Source organism: Theropithecus gelada, chromosome 3 (assembly GCF_003255815.1).
Source record: "Theropithecus gelada isolate Dixy chromosome 3, Tgel_1.0, whole genome shotgun sequence".
Taxonomy (NCBI): Eukaryota; Metazoa; Chordata; class Mammalia; order Primates; family Cercopithecidae; genus Theropithecus; species Theropithecus gelada.
The window spans coordinates 73,511,171-73,533,986 of NC_037670.1; the positions used below are offsets into that span (position 1 = coordinate 73,511,171).

General features: G+C 41.5%; 1 protein-coding gene and 1 long non-coding RNA gene across 3 annotated transcripts in view; one reads left to right on the plus strand and one right to left on the minus strand.

Annotated features, from left to right (window-relative positions):
• POU6F2 (POU class 6 homeobox 2) overlaps positions 1 to 22,816 on the minus strand; it is a 491,967-nt gene that overhangs the window by 55,208 nt on the left and 413,943 nt on the right. For both annotated transcript variants that reach the window (XM_025380080.1, XM_025380079.1), the window contains exon 7: positions 10,510 to 10,650. In XM_025380080.1, coding sequence (XP_025235865.1) covers positions 10,510 to 10,650 — 141 coding nt within the window. The remainder of the gene's footprint in view (positions 1 to 10,509; positions 10,651 to 22,816) is intronic.
• LOC112620973 lies at positions 11,132 to 12,659 on the plus strand. Its single transcript, XR_003118631.1, has 3 exons — positions 11,132 to 11,236; positions 12,251 to 12,329; positions 12,475 to 12,659. It is a non-coding gene; the product is annotated as an uncharacterized LOC112620973 (long non-coding RNA).

Below are 22,816 nucleotides of genomic sequence, written 5' to 3' on the forward strand. Positions count from 1 at the left end.
ATCAACCCAAATGTCCATCAGTGACAGATTGGATTAAGAAAATGTGGCATATATACACCATGGAATACTATGCAGCCATAAAAAAGGATGAGTTTGTGTCCTTTGTAGGGACATGGATGCAGCTGGAATCCATCATTCTTAGCAAACTATCACAAGAACAGAAAACCAAACACCGCATGTTCTCACTCATAGGTGGGAACTGAACAATGAGATCACTTGGACTCGGGAAGGGGAACATCACACACCGGGGCCTATCATGGGGAGGGGGGCGGGGAGAGGGATTGCATTGGGAGTTATACCTGATGTAAATGACGAGTTGATGGGTGCAGCACACCAACAAGGCACAAGTATACATATGTAACAAACCTGCACGTTATGCACATGTACCCTACAACTTACAGTATAATAATAATAAATAAATTAAAAAAAAAAAAAAAGAAAGTTTAATGTTTCTCACGTGAATTTAATGTTTTCTCCTCTCCAATAACGCTCTTCTTAACTATAAACATAGTTTGAAGATGGAGCTGATGTTGTTCTAGGATGCTAAACCAAAATTCAGCACTTCCTCCTTTTCTTGTCTGCCCTCCTTCTACTCAAATCAAGTTTAATTTTCATTCTACAGTTGGAAAAGCTGAGATATAAATGCCTTCCACTCCCATCCCTGACTTTTTGTTAAATACTAAAAATGAGCCATCATCAACAGCCCTTGTATGGTCTTATTGATACTGGAATTGGTTCAGGATATTTATCAAATAAATAACATATTTCCTTAATTATACTTATAAACATTTCAATGATCACTTCTTTTTTTTTTAATATTTTTAACATTTTTGAAATTAGGCTACCTCTAACAATTGATATATTTATCAACTGTGGTATTTTCTTTCCTCCCCTCCAAAAATCAGTGGTATGACTTTTAAAATCAGTGGTGTCTTAGACTCAAAATAATTAAATCTTGCTCTATCAACCTCACAGAGTTAGAAGACTCAAAATACAGCATTCGATATTCCTCTTTTTCTTTGGAAGGGTTTACCTTATTCTGGGTGGATCTAGAAATGTGTGAGGTCTTGCCACATTAGGAGCTCGATCAATTCTAACATCACTGTGCTGCGTGGGACAACAATCTTCAGCTGCAATCTTCAGCCCAACAGAAGATTCACTAGGATAGGGTTTTCTATTGAGCTCTGAAAGGCTAATTTGATGAGTGCCCATACGAAGCACTCACCATGCATTTCTTTCCTCATCGCTAGGTTGCCTCACTGGAAGGCAGGAGACCTGTGGACACCTTAAGGCGATTTTCTCTGGCAAGAAGTGGAGATCTGATACAGACTTTTCAAGAACATCTCATTGCTTTAGACAATTCCCTGACACTACCTGTCCAGTTCCTTTGATTAGTAAAAATAATGATAGTAAGAATACCAGTTAAAATACCCTGTATTTATTCGGTAAGGTTTATATCTCTTTACAGTTTTCAAGTGTGAGAGTGTGTGTGTGTGTGTGTGTGTGTGTGTGTGTGTGTGTGTATGCCTTCAAGAGAACTCTGTGAGGTTGACAGAGCAAGAATTACAATTCCCATTTGCAGATGGAGACATGAAGGTTCTGGAGTTTGTGACATGTCTATGGAACAGCCAGGAAATGAACCAGGTCTCTGAACCCGAGAAAATCAGGGTGATATGGAAGAATGGGAATGGACTTCGAACTCAAATCTCAGTTCTGCCACTTCCAAAAGATGTTATCCCAGGGAGTCACTTAACCCCTGATGCCTTGAGAGTTTGCACAGTTGAGACAATCAAATCTGCCGTGAACTCCTCTGTTAGGATTATAGATGATTCCGGCCCCAGGGTGAAGGCTGAATGCTTGGGAGATATTATTTTCATTGTTCTTTTCTAGAAGTCACTTGGCCCAAAGGACTTCAGCTAAAGCCTAGCACTCCTCTAAGAATTAAGCCAAAGAGCTTTGCGCACAGTAAGAAGTCACGTGAACATTCGTTATCGTATTTTGCCATAGGGAGGCACTAATTGGAATGTAAACTATGCTCATGAAAGAAAGAGCTAATATGTCAGACTAGCTCTGAGGGAGCTGTTTGTAAATGGCATCTTGTTACGTAGTACCTCTTTAGAATTAGCTGCTATTTAGGTTGCTTCGTTAGTTAATTGGTCCTCTCCTGTCCTTTAGACAGACAAGATGTGCCAACAGTCTTGATTTAGGAGCCTCCACAAGAAAACGTTTCCTAATTCCCAGGAAAATGAAATACTCACGGATAAACATTTAAAAGATGGGCCAGGAGTGGTGGCTCACCCCTGTAATCCCAGCACTTTGGGAGGCCGAGGCAGGTGGATCGCCTGAGGTCAGGAGTTCGAGACCAGCCTGGTCAACATGGTGAAACCCCGACTCTACTAAAAATACAAAAATTAGCTGGACATGGTGATGTGCGCCTGAAATCCCAGCTACTAGGGAGGCTGAAGCAGGAGAATCGCTTGAACCCTGGAGGTGGAGGTTGCAGTGAGCCAAGATTGTGCCATTGCACTCCAGCCTGGGCAACAAGAGTGAAGCTCCGTCTCAATAAATGAATAAATAAATAAACAAACAAAATAAAAAGATAAACAAAACGCTGCAGCAGCCAGAAAGGGGGAAAGTGACAGCACGCCAGTTCTGCTTTAGGTGAGAGAGAGCTTGGTCCTCTCTAGCTCAATCTTCAGGGAGAATCCTGCAAAGTAGATTTCTCACTGTGCATTCCTACACACCCCTTTTACGGTACATGGCAGCTTGCACTGCTGAGTTTTGCGGGGCAAGGAGAGTAGAAAAAGAGTTCAGAGAGGGCTTTCCTTTCAGTTCTTTAAGGTAACCCTAAAGCGATTGATAATATTTTCATTTCAGAAATGTGGTGCGGGGATAGAAGGATGGAGGGCGGGGCGACCTTGGGCAGGGCCGCACCCGCCGTCCTAAGAAGGCACAGCCTGGCGCTTCTGCTGGGGCCCTGACATCCAGCGTGTCCGCAGCTGGGCCGCACCACAGCAAAGCTTCCCGTCAAGCCCGTCGCCCGCAGAGTCCCTGCGCTTCGGGGCTCAACAGCGCCATTTACCATCGAGAGGGTCCCAGGCCTCAGGACGGCGAGGGCACTTCCGCCCTTCACTGCACAGCCACCCTCCCACTCCCCCTCTGCCTGGGCACTGCAGGAGAGCCCCTTCAGGGAGCGCCTCGGGTCGTCCCACGTTCATTTGCCCTCGGTTTGCATATGACGAGTCCCTGGGACTTTTGGCAACAGTTTGAGATGAGATCCTTTATTTCTGCAAAAGTGTTATGTAGGTGTGTGCCCTCAAAACAACACAGAAACCACCGCGAAGCCCCGGTTGCAAAGGAAGCCCCCACTGGAAGAGGTTCTTTTCTGATTTAAATCACTATTTCGCATTTTTAAAAAAAGTGGATAAGAATGAGTGTGAATGGCTTCCTGCAGCATTTTTTGAAGTGGGCTCTGCCAGCGTGAACTCTAGGAAGTGTTCGGTTGGGGAAAACAGGGTTAAGAAAATAAAAGAGGTTGCTGGGGTGAAGCTCGGCGGGGCAGCACTACCGCCTGGCTCCGCCCACGGGTGGGTCCCACGCAAGACGGCTGCGCGTTGCTGCCCGGCTCCTCGGACCAGGGGACTCTGGTTTGTGGGGCATCTTGAGGGACTCGTTATTTTCCCGAAGCGCACACTTAGGGAAAAACGTCATTAATGCAACTGCTTCTCCGGAAATGAGGAAATAAAACTCTCAACTGGGCTCAAAGGGGAAATTTGGTATGTTAGGAGAAAGATTGAGGTTGTTTATTGTTTTATCTTTATAACTCAGATGAAGTCAGGGTAAAATTCCTATAATGTTACTAATCCCGCGAACATATATATTTCCCAGTCTCTAGAAAGAGCTGATTTAAGAAATGTTACTCGATTTTTAAAAATGCTACTTGAAGTATAGTTCACACAATGTGACTTAATTTTTACACCTTTTAAAATAAAATTTCCTGTAATGACATTGCACATGAGACAATACAAGCTTTTTTCAGATTTTTTTTTGGTTTATAAAAGATGGTCAAAAGCATTAGTTAAGCAATGTGATATGAATAGATTGGTCTCTTCATTGTATTTGTGAGAAAACATACAGACATCAACTCTGAGTTTTCAACAAAACATGTTTGATTCTTATTTATGCAAAATATAGAAACAATATGTTCTAGTGCCTTTTTTTGTATTTAAAAAGGGTATTATTCTGTACATATTACTTCGTATCTTGCTTCTTCAATTAATATTTTGGAGTAAAAATGCAGAACGTGCATGGAAAGAGTTCATTTTATCATGGTAATCACCTTGAGAATGGGAGAAGAAGGTGCTACAGTTTCAGCTATGTCTGTCATGTTTTCTTTTTTATCTTAAAAATTTTTTTTTAAATTAATTTTTTGTGTGTGGCTGCTTCCCACCGCTCCTACCCCTCTGTTTCTTTTAAAAATAAGCAAGAAAACTGAAGCTAATATGGAGAAAAAATGTCAATATGCAGGTGGTTAAACAAGAGTGCCTTTTGTATTGTTTTGCAAAAATTATTTTCTATACATTTAACATGTTTCATTGTTTAAAATGAAATAAAGTAATATATGTGAATCTCCCTAAACTCCTGATCAACTGGCTTTGGCAGGATATTTCTAATGAACCTCATTTATTTAGTCACATGGTCAGAATTACACATATTTCTTTTCCACAGGGTTTGAAAATAATTTTACAAATGTGTTCAGCTACGGTTTTGTTAGTTCTTGGCAGATCTAATAACTCCTAGAGTGGGACTCAACACTCACTGAATAAATTCATTATATCTCAATCCTTTGGGTGAGATTTGCATTTACTATAACTTTATTTTCATTTATTTTGTAGTGATTTGCTTTAAAAGATTCTCATGTATTTAAAAGGTTGGGCTAATTACTTTCGCAACCCACAGTTCAGGGTCAATTGCTGGGTTTTCGTCCTAAAAGAATAGTCGTGATTTATTAAATGCTTATGACATATATCAGGCACTGTGTCAGGCACTTTTTCTACCACATTTAACCACACAACAAATATATGTGAGAAGCCTATCATTCCTGTTTTACTGATGAGGAAACAGAGGCCGAGAAAAAAGTTTTATAACGTATCCAAGGTCCACGCAACTAAGAAGTGATAGTGTTTGGGTTCCAATCAAAGCCCATGCTCTTAGCTACTCTCTTGCTCTCCGGAGATGTTATTTATCTTATTACAACTCAGAGCAACATCCCCATCTGAATATCATGTTGCTTCAATTCTAAGATACGTATTTTTAACCATGTTTGAAAGTGATGACATCAGGATGGCCTTCCAGTTGATGCGTACATCCATGATGCTGGTGGTGTTCCTGCCTCTCCATCCAGCCCTCTCTAGCTCAGAGCTTTTGAATAGAATTGAATGGCAATCAATGGTTTTGCGCCATCAAAGGCATATTCTCTAAGTCATAATGCATAGGCTGCTGTTAGAACCATTCGATAGGTTTTCTTTCATCATGGCCTTGTGGTCATTTTAGGAGGCAGCCCCTATCCTACACTGCTCGAGCAAATCCTTCCAAATCTCACCAAACCAACACTGCTCAGCTGACATACAATAGTATGTACATTCTTGAGTAACCTGACCAGGTAAGTCTCTTTACTTTTCCTTCTTTTTAATACGTTGAAATAGTGATGTTTAGTTGATTTCACCTCCCTGCCTTGATTGGCTTTTTAAGGACCAATGCATTTGACTTTACTTGCTGCCACTTAAGAAAATTTCACAGTGGTCTAGGACTTAATTTCATCAGGAAACATTCTGAGCTTCAGTTAAAATGTAGAATGCTTTCTTTAGCACCAGTAGAAAATAAAATTTCATTTGCTTTTACTTTGCTGCAATAACGCCAATAAGAAGATATTGCCAGGGGCACCAGGGAAGCCAACTCTATAGCTGAACAAATCGATAGTAAATCTACTTGCCAAATCTTGATCATACCCACTGAGTAAGTGTTAAGAGCACGTATATACACTCACACTTTCCCTCCTCCCTACTGAACTATCCAAGATAAGGGTAAGATTTCCTTAAAATAACTTAATGTCCTACTAAGATTTTCACATTCTCAAACTCCTCACACATGCAGACTTTAGCATGTGTTTTTGTGCACAGTTATGAACTGAAAACACATACCATCTTGATTAATAGGTAGCATTTATTGGGTGATAGCATTATTGAGTGATGATTATGTGCCTGATGCCATTCTCAGGACTTTAATCCTAGGACCTGGTGTTATTATTATCTCCATTTTTCAGATGAAGAAATTGAAGCACAGAATAAGGAAACTGCCCAGTCTCACAGCTGGTGGATGGCAGTCTGGCTCCAGAACCCTTTCTTTTTGCTTGTACACTGTACTGCCTCTTGCTGCATGTTCAGATCAAATATAGGTTTCCAGAAACTATGAGACAAAACTCTTAACAATGATGATGATGATAATTATGCAATCATTTATTAAAGGCACTGTGGTAGGCTTTCCCCACACATTGTCTCATTTAATCTTCACAACCTAGGAGCTTAGATTTTAGCATCCTTACTTTATAATTGGCAAAACTGAGGCTCAAAGAGCTCAAGTAATTTGCCCAAGGTCACAGAGCCAGTTATGGGCCAACCTGGAATTCAAACAAGTCCACAGCTAGCACCCATTCCATTGCCCACCTGCCACACTTGCATGATTTCCAGATCCAGTAAACAAAGAGAACTAGGATGTTTTTCTCAGCAATGCCATAGTCATGATCAATTTCATGACTACTAATTTCAGGAGGACACATGCTACCTTCCCACCTCAGAGTGAAGTTGGGTATGATATAATTTTAGAGCCTTTAACATCCTTGGGTAAGATATGTACTTTATGATTTTATGTATTTATTTTGGAGACAGGGTCTCACTCTCTCACCCAGGCTGGAGTGCAGTGGCACAATCTTGACTCACTGCAACTTCCGCCTCCCAAGTAGCTGGGACTACAGGTGTCTGCCACCAGACCCAGCTAATTTTTTTTGTATTTTTTTGTAGAGACAGAGTTTTGCCATGTTGTCGAGGCTGGTCTCAAACTCCTGGACTCAAGTGATCCACCTGCCTTGGCCTCCCACAGTGCTGAGATTACAGGCATGAGCCGCCATGCCTCGCCTCTACTCTATGACTTTAGAACGCAGTATTTCTGTTAAAATTTATAACTCTATTGAATAGTGTCTGTTCTTTGAATTAATGACACATGAGTGGGTGGGGTTAGAAAGTTATAAAAACGACTGAAGTTTTTCCTCCTTGTTTGCTCATAATAACTACCGGTTGGGAAAAAAAGGAGCAGGAATAAAATTCTTCAATATATGGAGATTTCCTATCTCTTTAAATTTACTGATATCTGGTTAATAGAAACAGAGTCAGATGCCAAGATAGGGAAGCAAAACTGCCAAGTCCCAGGTGGGGGAATTTCTTTCTGTTGAGAGTTGAGGGCCAAGAGCCTGAAGTAAGATTCTGGCATGTCTCCTCATGTGAGGTGGGCATCTACCCAGCAGAGGAGGCAGCCTTAGGACTGCTTGCCCTGCAAAAGTGCACCACTGGCATAGGCTGTGGGCCCTGTGAGACACTAAGTAAGTTTCGCGGCTGCCTCATATAGGTTCCATTTGAACGTTAAGAATGAAATCATGGCTTAGGTAGGTTAAGTCATGGCTCCAAGATCATAAAACTGGAAAGAGGTGAAGCCTAAACTCAATCCCAGGTAGGTCTGAATTCAAAGTCTTAACTACTGAATCTTGTCTTTTGTTTCCGGGCAGCCAAAAGAATCTAGCAGGAGGGGAGGATCAGAACATTTCTGATAATAGAACCCCCATCTCACCCCATCCCTTCTCAACAGACCTAACCTCACCTAACGATCACTAGAGTAAAACATGCTTTCCACACTTAGGTTTAGATTTTAATGTGATTACTCCTGGGTGAACTTCCAAATGTAAACAGTAGTTGATGTCAAGAACTCAAGTGAAAGAATCTTTAAATGTATTCTGAGTTTTCTCTTTGTACCCTTCCTGGGAAAGCGCTATGGAGATTTTTAAGAAATCGAAAATGGGCTGGGTGGAGTAATCCTACTTTACATGGTATTTTGAGCAAGGCTAATTTTAAGAATCTGGTTTCAATGTGTTGCTACCTTTTGTGCCATGTTAACATAAGCCAAAGGAATATGCACACACACAAACAAAAAATAGATAATTTTTGCCTATCTCTTTTGGTGTAATTTGACCATAGGCTGTTCACCCCACTTCACAGGGCCATGCAAGTATCTCTGTGCCAACAGTTGTAGGACATGCACCTTTTCCTGGGAAGATAACCGGGTTGATATTCTAAACATAAAAAAAAAAAAACCCAAAACAAACAAACAAAACCAACCATATCGCTACAGGAATATGGCCAACTATCCACTGGAAGTTTGAGTATTTTAACTCTTGAACTCTTTCTGCACTAGGTAGAAGACATGACCCCACTGGGCACATGTGTTAAAACTTAAGATTTCATGAGTGGGCATTATTGATTTCTCTGTGAATGTAATTTTTTTTCCACTTTAGGAAGTTTGTGTACCACATCAAATAAACGATCATACCACAGTTTCTAAAGTAAGATATTTTAAAGTCAACTCTTATACAATGTATGCACAGTACCAATCAATCTTCTACCTGTAAGATCATTTTCTAATGGGTACTTATGGGCTGGTAAAGCTATCCCTGGGGTTTGGCAAAGGCCAAAAAAAGCAAAGGTAGTAACTCCAGCCCCTGAGAATATCTAATTGGCAAAGTGATCAGCCCTTAAATGATCAGAAGAATAAAATCCTAATAATTCCTTCTATATAATGGATTTTCTGCATCACAAATATTCAAGTGATAGAGAGTAGCAGTGTATTTTACTTAGATGTAGGAACACAAAAATCAGAGGAAATATCCGTCGGTGGATATGGTTTCTATCTTGAACCCCTAAAATTTACATCTCAAGGGCCAGTTCCCTGGCCGGAGTGAGGCAGGGTGTCCTATTTCTGGGCACAGCTCTAGGAAGCAGCGAGCTGATGTGAGTATGAGTTATAGATATTAAAACCAACTTTTCCTCCACACCAATACCCCGTCCCTCCAGAAATCTTAATAGGCTTTTGAGAGCCTCCATTTAGAGCCGGCTGCATAAAATGATCCTTTGATGAAAAGGGATTGGAACAAGGGTTAAAGCAGACATTGAAAGGTTACTGTAGAGGGCACAGTGTTCATACAACCCTCCTTTAATATGTGTGGTGTGCACCTGTGATAAGATGATTCATTACATGGGGCCTCTCTTTGACAAGCTCCATCGTTCAGCCCTCAGGGTTCTGATGGGACAATCCTGCACCCGCCCAGGAAATAAAACAAGGTCAGCTTTTTTTCCCTGGGACGTAGACGGAGACGATTTAGCTTATAATGCATCTTTGTTTACTCTTTATGTAAAATAAAAACAGGGTTCAAGACATCGAAATGCCTGCTCTCCACAGAGCAGGCCAAGCAGGGAGGATGCAGACACACTGCTGGGCAAATAAATAAGGCTGGGGAAAAAATCTTTGTGAGAATGCTAGCCCCTTCTCCCTTGGATTTCATGATCATGAACAGTCACACTGGAAAACCAAGTGTCCTAACCACTGGGTTCTGAGAAAGGCCTTCGGATGGAGGGTACCCTAACATCATCAGTTTCATCTCGTTTGCTTTTTATGCAGGTTTTGGGTTTATTGAGTCGTGTGAAGCTCTTCCAGTATCTTGTATGACCATTACGTGGCACATTAGCAGTGTGAGGGGACGGATCCTATCTCATGACATGAGGAAGGTTTACTGCCCCTGTCATACTGAAGTAAATCAACAAGCATGCCAGAGGTTGCCTGGCTTCCATGGGAATTGGCAGGAGGCCGGGGGCCATGGAGCTGACTTGCAATTGGCTTCATTCTAACTCACTCCTTTTCTTTGTTGCTTTTATAAGACTTCTTCATCACCTTCCCATACATTCAAAAATTGGCTTTGTTAAGACTAATTTTGATATCTTACAGCAATTATGGAAGGAAACTGATCAGTTTCCCTCATTATCCAAGTTCTTCCCTAAGTGAAAAATAAAAAAAGCAAAACTGGCATTTTATTTTTTAAATGTAACTTTTTTTTTTTGAAAGAATGCCCCTGTAATGCAAAGTAACTTCTTCATATAACGTCATAACATGAGTCACAGTACAGAGATAAAAACAAAATAAAACTTTGACAATCTAGAGGTAGGAACAAAAATCTTGCTTCTAAAATATAGAAACACCTCCCAACCCTTCTCCTATTCTTGACATTGCTAGTAAACATTATTTATTTGCCTCGAATAGATGCGGTTACATATCACTGTCATGCAAAAGAAATTCATTTCCTTTCCGAGTTCAATCTGCCACAAAAATGCACTCTTGTTCCCATCTCCCACTCACCTGTCCTTGTGCATTAGTAACTAGTTGACCTGTGACCCCCTGAAGACTGGAGAGGGCATTGCCAAAGGCCTGTGAGCTTGCTATGGAGCTCATGGCTGCTGCAGCCGCTGCAGCCTGACTTGCTAGTGGATTATTAACCAGCTGCAAAGAGAGAAAAGATCACCGTGAAAACCACCGAGAGGCACAGGCACAGCACACGGACACAACATTGACTCTAGGGAGGTAGTTCTTGCCTCAATTCGCTCATGCAAAGGGGCCTGGAACCCACCGGAGGGGCGTGGCGAACATTCCCCGGAAGCTCTGGGGTAGGGGGATGATGGAAACGAGGCTGGAAGGAAAATGTTGGGCAGCTTGATGGAGCCTGGGTTTAGGGCTAGCCCAGGAGGGAACGAGCCTGAACTTTAGGGCTGAGGTGGGCTGTTAGGACCTTCTTGGGTGGAGAAATGATTTTGCAGAAGCCCTCTAGATTAAATAAAACTCTGAGGAAATATCTGCTTTCCCTGAGGTAACCAGACAGAATAGCGGAGTAAATAGGATAGGGGTTGTGGAAAGAGAGGAATAGATTTTTAGGATTTCTGCGAATGAATTTATCATTTCCATTTGTGGATTGCAGTTTCTTTCAGGGACATCGAGTGAGGCAGGTGTTCCACCCCACTTTCTTATTTGAGGGGAGAAGGAAACCAAAGCCAGTAGAAATGGGAATCTATGGCCTCTGTGCTCTCAGAGGGTGAGTCTAGGGCTGCGACAATTTTGGGGCTTTACCCTAACCACAGGATTCAAGGCCAATGAGAACAGCTGTTCGATGAATGGTCAGATTGACAACTGCTTGCTGTTGTAGCTGATATATGGTCTTTCCTCAGCCTCTTTCCTGGGACAAGAGTGAAACAGGGAGGAAGAAAGAGAGAGGGGGAGAGAGACCTGCCAGGGAGGAGGTTATGGCTGCCAAAATCTGTTTTTCCATGGAGACCAATTCAATATTCTCCTTCCTGCCAATTTTCCACGCCACAGGTTTTCAGGCCTTCTGACCATGAGGCAGAAGTGTGGCTTCAACTAAAATCTGCATTTAGGTTAATGACTAGATATAAATTCAAGAAACATTTAAACTATTTTCACAGTATTGGTTTTGATACATGAATTTCATTTGTATTTATTCTAGGGTGTTATTTTTTTCCCATATAGTTTCTCTCAAGTACAACAATTGTTGTGTTGGAAATAATGCATTTTCCATCACCAGTTCCCACATCCATGAAATTCCTGCATTTTTTTCAGAAACATGCCCAGACTAAGACTTGGTGGAAAAAAATTAATGCCATACCTAATTCAAGTCCTGGAAGCTCTTCTAAAAATGCCACTTTTTAAACTTTCCTTTCTTTATTTTCTGTCTCAGTCTCTCTTCTCTCTCTCTTTTCCTTCTTCCCTGTTTCTTTCCTTCAAACCATATTTAATTTCTTAATTTCTTTGGAAATTTGCCTAGAGATTATACTATCTTATGAAGACGGAAATATTATCAGAGAAAACATCAAAAAGGACAGGAATTTAATAATTATTTTTTAATTAATGTGATATCTTTATCTTATTGGTTTCTTTATTCATTTATAACTACATTTCACATAACTGTTCTTCAGTAATTCTGCTGACCCAGCTATTTTTTTTTAAAAATGAGAATCCATTTTAAGTTGATTACTTTATGTCTTTTGCCTTTATCTCTCTCCCAAAAGACAATAATGATTTTCTTTTTAAGGAGAAAAAAATTCTCACTCATCAGCCTAAAGAGAAACCCTGTCTTATCCCAGATTACCACCATGGGATTTAAAATTCAGGTTGGTCTTGATTGTGATTTTTGGAGTATGTCTTTATAGGATAGATGGGGTAACAGTATGCATCCAGAAGTAACTCTCCTTGTTTGTAGACTACCTGAAGTGAGAAGAGTTCATAATGTGTTCTTTTTTTTTTTAACTTCTGAAGTGAGAAGACTGCATTGGAAACACTGTCTCCAAACTGCTGGTACAGACACTGACCATTGGTACAATATTTTTAGGTCATTTATCAAGTGCCATGTTTACATTTCTTTCATACAATACAAGTTGAAATCATAATGAAATTCTTGAGTTTTGGAATATCTCAAAATAAGCTTCTTCATCCTCAACAAATGATTAAATTATGTTCAATTGGATCTTAGTGTCGAACATGGATTTGGTCCATGGATTTTGGGTGAACAATTTAAATATCTATATACAGACTGCTCTCTGAAGAGGATGGGCAATTATTTATATTTAATGAAAAGAAAATATTTTTATTAACTGCAAGACATTTCCCTAACATCTATGTTGATCAAAAATTCATATAGGAAATTATAGAATTATTCTCTGGATACAAAATAGCATAGATTGGGAATTTCCTACATTTAGGACACTAGTGTGTTGTTCAGATATAGTCCCATGCAATTTGCTGCATATTCAGGTATTGCATAAATATAAACAATTATGCTGAATACGAAACAAAGTCTCTACTTAAAAGTGAGCTTCTGAGCCTTTGTGTTTTGGGGTCAGAAATGGGTATACGTCAACTGCTTTGGACTGCTGCCTTGGCTTATTTTTAATGTTTATTTCCTCTGTATTCTGGTCCTAGCTTAAAATCTAATTTGGTCCTCTTTTTGCTGCCCTTCCCTCTTAATAAAGCAAATGCCAACTCAAATGACTCTTTTACTTCCTACCCGGCATTCCGGTAGGTCTTTGTGGAAGTTGTCTGAGCTCTGGGGAGATGCCTTGCTGTCCCTGTAGAACTAGAGCTAGAACCACAGTCACGGAGTGTGGTGTGCACAGACAGTGGGTGCAAGCCAATCTGTAAGCTGACAGCATTCCTGGAGGACCCCTGGTGGTGTTGATGGATGCAACTTTATACCTACATATCTTTTGGCTTCTCTGTCTGTGACTGCCAAGGCAGGGATGTACTATGCATTAAAATATGTGGCAGGGAAGTGGAGGGGGTGGTCAGGAAGCCACACGTGTTCTTCTCATCACCTCGGGTCATGTCACTCTGTATTGTCCCCAGTCATATCATGTTAGCACTGCTCCTATCAATATTTCTTGATTGGAGACTCCGGGTAGATTTGGACAGAGGGGAACTCAGGCACAATAAATGCACATAATGAGCATGTTATCGTTCCGGGACCAACTGGATATTTTGAAGCTGCTGCCAAGTTTATGCCTTCAGATCTTTCATTGCCAATGTACCTAACCAGCAAAGGATGGCCCAAATGAAGTCTGACTATAATACATGGTCTTGTTTTCAACAGACCAGCTTAAAAGACATGATGAATTCTGGTGTGTGCTTGTTGATGAATGTGGAAGCTTTCTAAAGGAAGGATTTGCAGAGGGCTAGAGTTCTTATGTTATATACAAATGGATTCTGGGCCTTGAATACATCAAGTTCTACTTCTGGAGTCTAAAAACCCACTAAGGGAAACATTGATATCTTAAGACAGTTTTCTCCTCTCTGGAATTTTAGAGACTACAATGACAGAATAATTTTTTAAAGTAGTTTTATGCCAGTGAGGAAGGGCTCCAAGCCTCACATTCCCCTGCTCACCCATTAATGCAGGTGAGGGCATCAGCTCTGAAAACAGACTGCCTTGGTCTGTGACTTTAAGTAAACCACACTTCATTTTCTTATGGGTAAAATGGGTATAAAAAGAATATCACACAGAGGGTTAGAACGAGAATTAAATGCGATAATGCATTCAAAATTTTAGAATACCTAGCATACATTATTTTCTTAATAAATGCTAGCTAATATTCTGATGGTTTTTACTGTGCATGAAGATTTTGAATTAATCAACTTAGAATTAGAACTCACCTCCATAAATATCTTTTTTCTTTGGAAATAATATGAACAAGGGTAATTATTCCCTATTTTTAGGGCAATTTTATTTTACCTTTTTTTCTTATAAAAAAAGATCAGCTTGAAGAATGTGTGAAAGTATTTTAGAGTAGAGAGCATAAGCAAAAAGTACTTAAGACAGGGCTTCATCTGCCAGTCTTGGGCCTGTCCTATTTGATGGAATTAGCTCATCTATAGAGAAAGTAGTGCTTAGGGTCTGAAGTCAGGGTCAGTGGGTGATAGCAAGAGAAGACATTACCTTATTTATAGTATGTTTTCCTTATCCTTAGTTTGCAACATTCATTAGGTTTCCATAAGGGCACCCATTTTGGAGTTTAATTCCTGCCTCACATCAAAATATTATCAATGAGTCCATCTCACAGTTGCTGATTTGATAGTGAGGGAATGCAGGAAAAAGATTTGAAAAAAAAAAAAAAAAAAAAATTCCTTTAGGATTTGCAGTGATTTATTTCTATGTCTGCATATCAATATGGATATTTGGTGCTCATCTCATAATGAGAATAAATCCATATTTCCAAATCTGTATACTTTGTGTATCTCCTTGCTGCCTGTGTACACTAAATGGTGATGAGAAAAAAAGCTTTGATAAAGTCTCCCCAAGGAGCCCTCTTAAGTGATGTCATATGGATGTCACCATAGATAATATCACATGATGGAAGAAGGTTTTTCTCTAAGTCATGTCCCATATTCTCTTTCTCTGAAAGATGCATAGTTTGCATCCTGGAAAGAATTCAGTTTCCTTAAATCTGAACATTAGTAGTAATAATATGTTTCATGCAAATGGGCTGATTATATAATTCTATTATTATAAATCTCATTTACAAAAATATGGCAGCATGATGAGAAAATTTAGCTATGGTATTATATTCCTATGTTTATGTCATCATTCTAAGAGGGACTTATGAATGCAGCTGCCTCAAAACCTTTCTTTGGAGCATAATTGTCTATGATCTATAGTTCTATCATTCTCCTCATGAGCTATGTGGATTTTATAGAGTATGGATTTTGGAGCAGCTCTTTTTTGCTACTAACTTTTCAATTTAGAACCCTGGAACTGTGGTGCCATTTGTTTTCAAATGAGGATATTCATAAATGCATTCATCACTATTCATTCCTCATTTAAGGTTTGAAATGACTTGGCAGTGGCTGCCTAGAAACAGCAGGAAAAATGCAGCTTTTGAGTTCATTTACATACATTAGGACCTCGACTTTTCCTGTATGTATGAAAAAGTGTCTCTTGATTCCTTGGGATTCTTCTAACCAAATCAGTACTTCCACATCTTACCCTCAAGGCTTCTCTTAAAAGGTCAAGAAATTATCAGTAGACAAATATTGGAAGAGTGGCCATATGTATCGCAACAATGTACTTGATGTGTGTTTTATCCTACTAAATGTTTCTCCCGGGTCTCATCATTATTGTTGTGTTATAGCAATACTCTCACAACAGTTAAAAAACCAGTTTTGTGAGTTCCAGCATTGAGCCAGGATTTGCTGCTCGCTGTCTGTCTGCTCACCCTTCCCTGTAGTGGTGGCAATGTGCTAGATGCTGACCTGCCCACTCTCTGCCAACCGACTGGAGGTCTCCATTGACCACTGCTGACAGAGCTCTTGGGCTGGGGTGCTTGAGATTGAGAGATGCCTCTGAGGCACTGCAATATCCTAAAAGACCTTTTAAGACAGCCAGATGGAAAGGGGTCCCCAGAGAAACTCCAACCAGCCTGCGTGCTGGGAAGAATGCGCACTGGGGTGGAGCCACAGAAATCCACTCTGTCTGCAGCAGGGAGGAGCCTGGCCCCTCCTCTTCCTGGGTGGAAGCTGGGATTTAATCGGGAAGTGCACCAGCAGGGACTCTGGCTTTGCAGAGAGTCCCTATTTCTCTTTTTTTCCTCCTTTTTGCCCAATAAATCCTGTTTTTCTCACCCTTCAAACTGTCTGTGGGCCTAATTTTTCACGGCTGTGTGACAAGGATCCCATCTTTAGCTGAACTAAGGAGATAGTCCTACAACACTTTGACTCACCAATGTAAAATCCCATGATTTTGGTATAGTTTCAGAATCAATTATATTTTATTTTTATTTAATGGTGAAATTGGAAGTATAGTAACTTCCTATGAGTACTCCAATATACAGCCATAATGGCTAACAGAGGAATTTTTAAGGTAACCTAAGGTTTTTGGTCAGGTTTCCCAGAAACAGAAAAAGGAAGGGAGGAAACCTGACCCAGCATGAGGCTCTGTAGTGTTTGTAGGATCTCAGCGTTGTCCTATCCTATGGGAAGGAAGCTGGGCTGTCATACCCTATACCCTATACTGTCAGTCCTTGGTTAACAGCCCATGGGGTGAAGATGAGGGTTGGCAATGCCCAGGCACTGCTGGCCCTTTGCTCTTGGGGTCAAATGGATCCTGGAGCCCAAGGAAGTCCTTGGAAGAAGGGCTTCAGATGCAGGTCATTGAAAGCCCAAGGTGTGGGGGCAACTCATGGAAAAAGAGGGATTCCAGGGGATCTGGGTGGAATATATCATTTTGTGACATAATAAGAAATATATATTTTGTCTTCATCCTTGGTTCCTGACATAGAACTCCTAAACCCTTGGAATTTCTGAGTAATAGGGGTAAGAAAAACATCTTTTGTTATTCTTAATAAGCCCTCTTTCAGCCACATCCAAATTTATGCTAATGAGGTGGCTCTAGGAGAATTCCACCTGGCTGGTCAAACCCTGTGACTCCCGGGATAGAACTTGCAGCCCCACTCCCGACTGAAGGAGAGGGAAGAGAGGCTGGGGACTGAGCTAATCACCAGTGGCCAATGATTTCAGCAATCATGCCTTCATAATGGAACCCTGCACAACAGATTTGGAGAGTTCCTGGTTGGTGAATGTGTCCATGGGCTGGGAGGGTGGTACACCCCAAACTCCCTGGTGACAGAAGCTCCTGCACTCTGGACCTCATGAGACCTTTCTTTTCTTTTTCTTTCTTTCTTTTTTTTTTTTTTTTTAACATTCCTGAGACAGGATCTCCCTTTGTTGCCCAGGCTGGAGTACTGTGGTCCAATCATAATTCACTGTGGCCTCGAACTCTGGGGCTGAAGCCATCCTCCTACCTCAGCCTCCTGAGTATGTGGGACTATAGGTTCATGCCACCACTCCTGGCTTTTTCTGATTTTGTAGCCATAGGGTCTTGCTACATTGCCCAGTCTGGTCTCAAACTCCTGGTCTCCAGTGATCCTCCTGTCTCAGCCTTCCAAATCGCTGGGATTATAGGTGTGAGCCACTGGGCCCAACCCAGGCCTTGCTTTATGTGTCTCTTCATTTGATTGCTCATTTGTATCCTTTATAATAAACTCATAATCATGTTTCCCTGTATTCTGTGACCCATTATAGCAACTTATTGTGCATGAGGAGGGAATGGTGGGACTCTCCAATTTGTAGCCAAGTTGGACAGAAGTGTGGGTAACCTGGGGCTCGCTACTTGCAACTGGCAGCTGAAGTTGGGTCAGTCTTGTAGGACCGAGCATTTATTCTGTACCCATTATGTTTTGGGCATTGTGTGAGGGGATACAGTGCGAATGACAGACTGACATGTTCTCCACCCTCACAGGGAGTATAGTTAACAGGGAAAAAAGATTTGGGTGGGAAGAGGAGGGAAGCAGGAAAAAATAAGCTGGCCAGGAAGCAGTATCCAGACCTGAAGGGGGTGGCAGTCTGGGGTTAGGGGTCAGTGGGAGAAGGGGTGGTGGTTCAGAGAGATCTGGAAGAGGCAGCTCAGAGTTGCTCAGAAATGCGTCCTGCAATTAATGCTCCATTCTACCTTGAAAGTGGAAGCAGCACAGTGAAACGCTTAAGAACTTGAAATATGGAACCAGATTGCCTCGGTTCAAATTCTGGGGCTGCCAGTAGTTAGCTGCACATCTCTGCATCTGTTTCTTTAGCTGTAGTAAAATGGGAATTACAATAGTGGTAATGACATTGTAGGGTTGTTGTGAAGAATATATGAGTTAATATATGCAAAATGCTACAAGAGCTCCTGCCATATAATTAGCCCCATATAAGTTTTGCTGTAATAATTGCATTCCTTCTAGGAACTTCTGGTCATACTGCTGTTTTAGGATTGAGTCCCCTCTCCTCCTCATTCCCTCTAGGATAGTCCGACTGGCCTTTTTGCAGATCCTCAACTACCTCAGCTGTTTGCTTTGCTGTTTCCACCAGTGGAACTATTTTTTCCCATTCTCCCAGATCACCTCCTTAGAGCCACCTTCCTTGACTACTTTATCTACATAGCATTCCCTTTCTTTTCGAGATTCACACCAAAAGATTTATAAGCAAAAGATATGATGTCTAGGATTTGCTTCAAAATAGTCCACAGTGGGAGAGTGGGTGGAGATATGGAAGACAGGTCTTGGTTTGATCATTGTAGGAACTGGATAGTGGATCTATATGGCTCATTAGACTTTTTTTTTTTTTTTAACTTTTATATATGCTCACAATTTTCCATAATAAAAAGTTTTTAAGGAACCCTTCAATTCTCCATCTAGTCTTGTTTATTTCACACCTTATTAGAGTCTGATATTACATTATTCACTTATTTGTTTATCCTCTTTCTCCCTCTCTCTAGAAGTGCATTTTGGTTCACTGCTATATCTTTGACTCTTTCAACAGTGCCAGGCCTCCAGTAGGCCCTCAATAAATGTTTATTGAGTGAAGGAGGGAGTTGAAAATATCTCTATCTGACTGAGAACTTGGTGGGAGTTTGACTCTTTAATATTTACAGAAAAGAGAAGAAATTTTACAGCCAAACTTATCTGAATGTTTCTTTTTAAAAATATATGCTTCAACATGCTGAAACCCTATCTCTACTAAAATATGAAAGAAATTAGCTGGGCATGGTGGCACGCGCCTGTAATCCCAGCTACTTGGGAGGCTGAGGCAGAAGAATTGCTTGAACCCGGGAGGCGGAGGTTGCAGTGAGCCAAGATTGCACCACTGCACTCCAGCCTCGGTGACAGAGCAAGACTCCGTCTCTACTATGTATATATATATATGCTTTACAGGCTACGTGCAGTGGCTCATGCCTGTGGATCAGGTGGGTGGATCACCTGAGGTCAGGAGTTCAAGACCAGCCTGGGCAACATGGTGAAACCCCATTTCTACTAAAAATACAAAATTTAGCTGGGCGTGGTGGCGTGTGTCTGTAATCCCAGCTACTCGGGAGCCTGCGGCAGGAAAACTGCTTGAGCCTGGGAAGCGGAGGTTGCAGTGAGTCGAGACTGAGCCATTGCACTCCAGCCTGGTGACAAAGCGAGACTCTTTCTCCAAAATATGTGTATATTTGTCTATATATATATATGTATAAAATATATATATATATGCATTACAATCTCTCATACCACATTGAACCAACTGGCCAGAGCCTCACACATCTGGTGACTCAGTCCTGAGAGCTCCTATGTAACCCCCGTGCGCCAATTTGTCACGTGAGTTAGCACCAACAAATGCAGCCTTCCTCTTAGCTGCGCAGGCAGAGTCCTGAAAGGTCAAAATTGGCACTGAGCAGTCTTTCATACTAGTTGGGAATATTCCAGGATGTAAAACTCAACTCAGCAGCCAAAGGTGAAAACCCAGCTCTTCTCTGGACATTTTGGACCAAGAAATTGCATCCCAGATGTCCCTAGAAATTCTATGCCTGGAATTGGGTGGAGCTGGGCTGGGCTGAGGGTTTAATCTCTTAGTCTGAGGTTATTTGGGAGCTGAAGGATAAAGTGGCAGTGAACAAGGCTTTTTTTTTATTTTTTTATTTATTTATTTTTTTTAATCATTGGTTATGGTGGTGGAGACAGAGTCCAGCTATGGAGCCTACATCTCCCCAACCCTGCGTCATGAACTAAGCCAAAGCCCCATAGACAGCAGCATGGGCTTAAGTTGAAGGGGCCGCCTTCCCCAGATAATGATGGATTCTATGTGCCCTCGGGCACAAGCACTGCTGCTTTGAGGCCAGGCACTGGAAAGTGAGATCGGTTAAGGAGGTGGGATTTCTGGGGGTGTCAGGCCACTTGGGCACTGAGATGGTCTGTGGCTCGTGGAGGTCACTGGATGCAGAGTGATAAGTGAGGCTCTACTCAGATGGCTTCACAAAGCCTGGACATCATTGCAGGCGGACAGAGGGGACTCTCTATGAGCACTTGTGGACGTGCTGAAGAGTTGCTCTGGAAGTACGCTGGAGAGAGAGCTAGAGCTTACATGGGGCCAAGGTCCAAGTTATGTGGAGTAATTGATGAGCCCTGCACCTCGGGAGCTTGGAAGCACTTGAGGGAGGGGAAGGAAATAAATGAGTCTGGCTGACACACAGTGATCTGGTGGCAAACTCTTAGAAAGCTCTCCAGAGGGATGCATTTCTTTTTATTTTTAAATTTACTGACAAAATAGTCAAGCCCAGAGTTGAGGGGAAAAACTAGCTTTTAACTTAACCCAATACATTGATTTGATTTTGAAGTAGAGAGGTCAGCATTATGGAAACACACCAACTCTAAATCAGATTTTATCCAAGTTATATGTAGACAAATACTGTATTACTACAAGCCTACACATCTCATTTCCTTTTCGGTCTAGTCCTCCATTTAATAACCTGAAAAATCTATGTTTTTATTGAGTTTCATGCTATTTTCTTACTTACATACAATAGTGCTACTCTTACCAATTGCCTATTGTCATGGCACATTAGTTAGGTGAATTTGTTGATATTTCAAATTTACTCTTTCTGTTTTTTTTTTATTTTTATTTTTTTATATTCTATCATCCAGTTAAACAAGTGATTGGGGGCACTCTTCTGATGAAAGTTTTTTTAGAAATAAATTTTGCCACAGCATAGCAGTGGGTGTTGCTCTAGTTTCTAGCTACAGAAAAGCACAACACACTCTTTAGCCACCTGTGTCTAATTTACTTTAGTTCCCAACACTTGCTGAGTTCTTACAAGGGACAATAGGTGCTACTGAGTGCAGAAGAAAACCAGAAAGGATGAGGGGCTCCAAGAAAGCCGAGACACAGGTTCCGTCTTTCTGGAGCTTCAGCACAGTGTTGTTTATCAGATATTTCCTAATAACTAAGGTGCAGGCTCTGTGCCAGGCCCCAGGGACACAGAGATGGACAAGACAAAAGCCTCATGCCTTGAGGCACTGCCCGTATAGTCACCCTACGTAGCCAATGCTTTAAGAGAAGGGCAGAGGGAGTCCAGACAAGGGATCCTCATCAGATTGTGGGGAATGTGGGAGATTCCTTAGGGAGGACAGCTTTGGAACTGAGTCTTAAAGGACGGCTCAGAGTTGATTGTGAGGGCGGTGAGAAGGTGAGAGGAAACGTCTTCTCACTCACTAGGAATAGCATCGTCGAAGGTGTGGTGTTGAGAAATAGAATTTTGTGTATAGGGAGCTGCTAGTTTGGCACTTCTGATATTTTGGGGAACATGAAGTAGAAGGAGGAAAGCAGCAGCTTATGGGGCAAGGCACGTGCTTGTGGAGGGAGGACCTTGTATATTATTTTATGGACTTGTCCTTTTTGTTCATAGGCAATGATGGAGGGACATAATCAGATGTGAACTTTAGAATAATCACCTTGGAGACTGAGTTGGATTGGGTGAAGATGGGCCAGACTGGAGGCAGAGGAGAACAGGAGGTAGCTGGGAGCAATAGGGCAGTATGAGGGAGGGAGTGCAGCTGGGGGTAACTGCACACAGAAGCACGGTCTGGTTGACCACTCATTCATTCATCAAACACAGCATCAACTGTTTATCAGGTATGGTGGTGTAGTCTCTCCCTGCAAGCTTCTAGAGTATCAGAGAGACAGATACGTAGACAGACAAGAGCCAATGGGTACAAGCCAGTGTAGGAATATGCTAAGTGAACTGTGAACATATTGGGGAACTGGCTAGCTTAGTGGGGGGAAAGAGGAAGGGTGTCACGGAAGCTTCACAAAATAACTGATAGGAGCTCAATCCTGGATAAATCACAGACCAACTGAGCAGATGGGAAAGACACACAGTTGGAATAGAAGAAAGAATAATTATGGGATTATGGGATGTCAGAAAGCTGGCTATGCTCTGAATGTCCACAGCACGCCTAAGACAGGAGATGGAGCTAGGAACCTTCTGAGATGGGCTTTGAAGAAGTGGGAGAAGGAAAATAGGCAGTCCATGTGTGAGTGGTGTGCTTGAGTTCATACGGCATAGAGTGCCCACAGAGTGTTTCCCATGCAGGCTGTTTTATGAAAACACCTCAATATTCACATCCTCATGCAACATTAAAGAGCTAGCCTTAACAGCTTTGCAGCCCAGGAAACAATACCAACTGGTAGTCATCAAGTTATCAAATAATTTCATTTATTTTATATAAAGGGAATGCTAAACTGCTGACTGACCAAAAAT